We start from the raw sequence: 1,198 nt of genomic DNA, 5'->3' as shown, positions 1-1,198 counted from the left end.
AGCCATGTCTCAGTAATATCTACCATGTGATATCCTCTAAGTTGAATTTGCGCCTCCAATTCACTCAATTGTTCATTATACTACGTGCGTTTGTATAAAGAACGCTTACTTGGGCCACACACCCTAGCCTGTGCTTCTGCTGTAATGCAGGTTTTTTCACAAGTTTCTTATTTCTCTCTCCTGATTTAATTACTTTACATCTTTTAGTTTTCCCTTTACCTGTAGTGCCTAAAGCACAATTCCTGACTATTACTCTACTCTCTTCCCTTTCGTTGTTTTAGAATTACTATTTATATTACCTTTTCCACCTGAGCCCTGCCCCCGCCATTCACTAGTTTAAAGTCCTTGTGACCGCCCTATTCGTTCTTTGTGCTAAGACCCTGGTCCTAGACCGGTTCAGTTGGAGCCCTTCCCAACAGTACAATTCCTTCCTGTTCCAGTACAGGTGCCACTGTCCCATGAAATGGAACCCCACTTTCCCACATCATTCCTTCAGCCACGTGTTCACCTCACTAATCTGCTTATCCTTACGCCAATTTGCATGTGGCTTGGGTAATAATCCAGAGATTATAATGCTTGAGGTCCTGTTTGTTAATTTAGCTCCTAGCTCCTGACATACTCTTAGCTGGGTCGTTTCAGGTGCATAGAACAAAGAGACAGTGGCCTAGAACCTGCTGGTGTTAACAGCTGCCAAAAACGATGGCGCTGGCAGGATCGGTAAATTGGAGCTGGTGGCTAATTAACATTAGCCCAGCGCTAAACTTACCATGCAATGCCGATAGGAGGCCCCAATGTAGCGTGGCCATAGTGTTAATGCAGCAAGAACAGCCTTCTCTTAAAGCAAGGCTGCCATTTCAGAAAGCAGTTCAGTCCCTTAAAGGGGAACTGTCTTCTGAAATGAAAAAAATAAAAATCATGTAAAAATAGGCAGTTTTTAGCCCTTAGAGCTCAAAAAAAATAACGTTAAAAAGAATTCCCAAATGGGAGTCTTCAGCTCTTAAAGCTGAATTTCTTTCCGCACCTAAACAAAATGCTAAAAGTGCTTCAGCACTAACCCAAATGGCTCAGCAATCCAGGGAAGGGGCACCCAGGGTCTTGCATGCAGCACTCCAGCTTTGTTCAGGGGGTCAACACTGCAAGAGAGGTCCTCTACCCACAGGGGCCAGGAGACTCTCCAGAAAGAAGGATGTGGCACCAG

At 44.5% G+C, this 1,198-nt stretch overlaps 1 protein-coding gene across 1 annotated transcript in view; it reads left to right on the top strand.

Moving 5' to 3' along the window:
• The window catches only part of LOC147106548 (mucin-2-like), a 72,720-nt gene extending 72,385 nt beyond the window's left edge, over positions 1-335 (top strand). Inside the window, exon 25 of the mRNA XM_086008477.1 lies at positions 282-335. Within this exon, the coding sequence (XP_085864603.1) occupies positions 282-335 (54 nt within the window). The remainder of the gene's footprint in view (positions 1-281) is intronic.
• The last annotated feature ends 863 nt before the right edge of the window (positions 336-1,198 follow it).

The sequence above is a fragment of the Somniosus microcephalus genome, chromosome 15 (assembly GCF_052327205.1).
Source record: "Somniosus microcephalus isolate GS21.2 chromosome 15, FLI_Smic_1.0, whole genome shotgun sequence".
NCBI lineage: Eukaryota > Metazoa > Chordata > Chondrichthyes > Squaliformes > Somniosidae > Somniosus > Somniosus microcephalus.
Note: the sequence above shows the minus strand (reverse complement) of the source record. Positions and strands in the feature narration are given on the sequence as shown.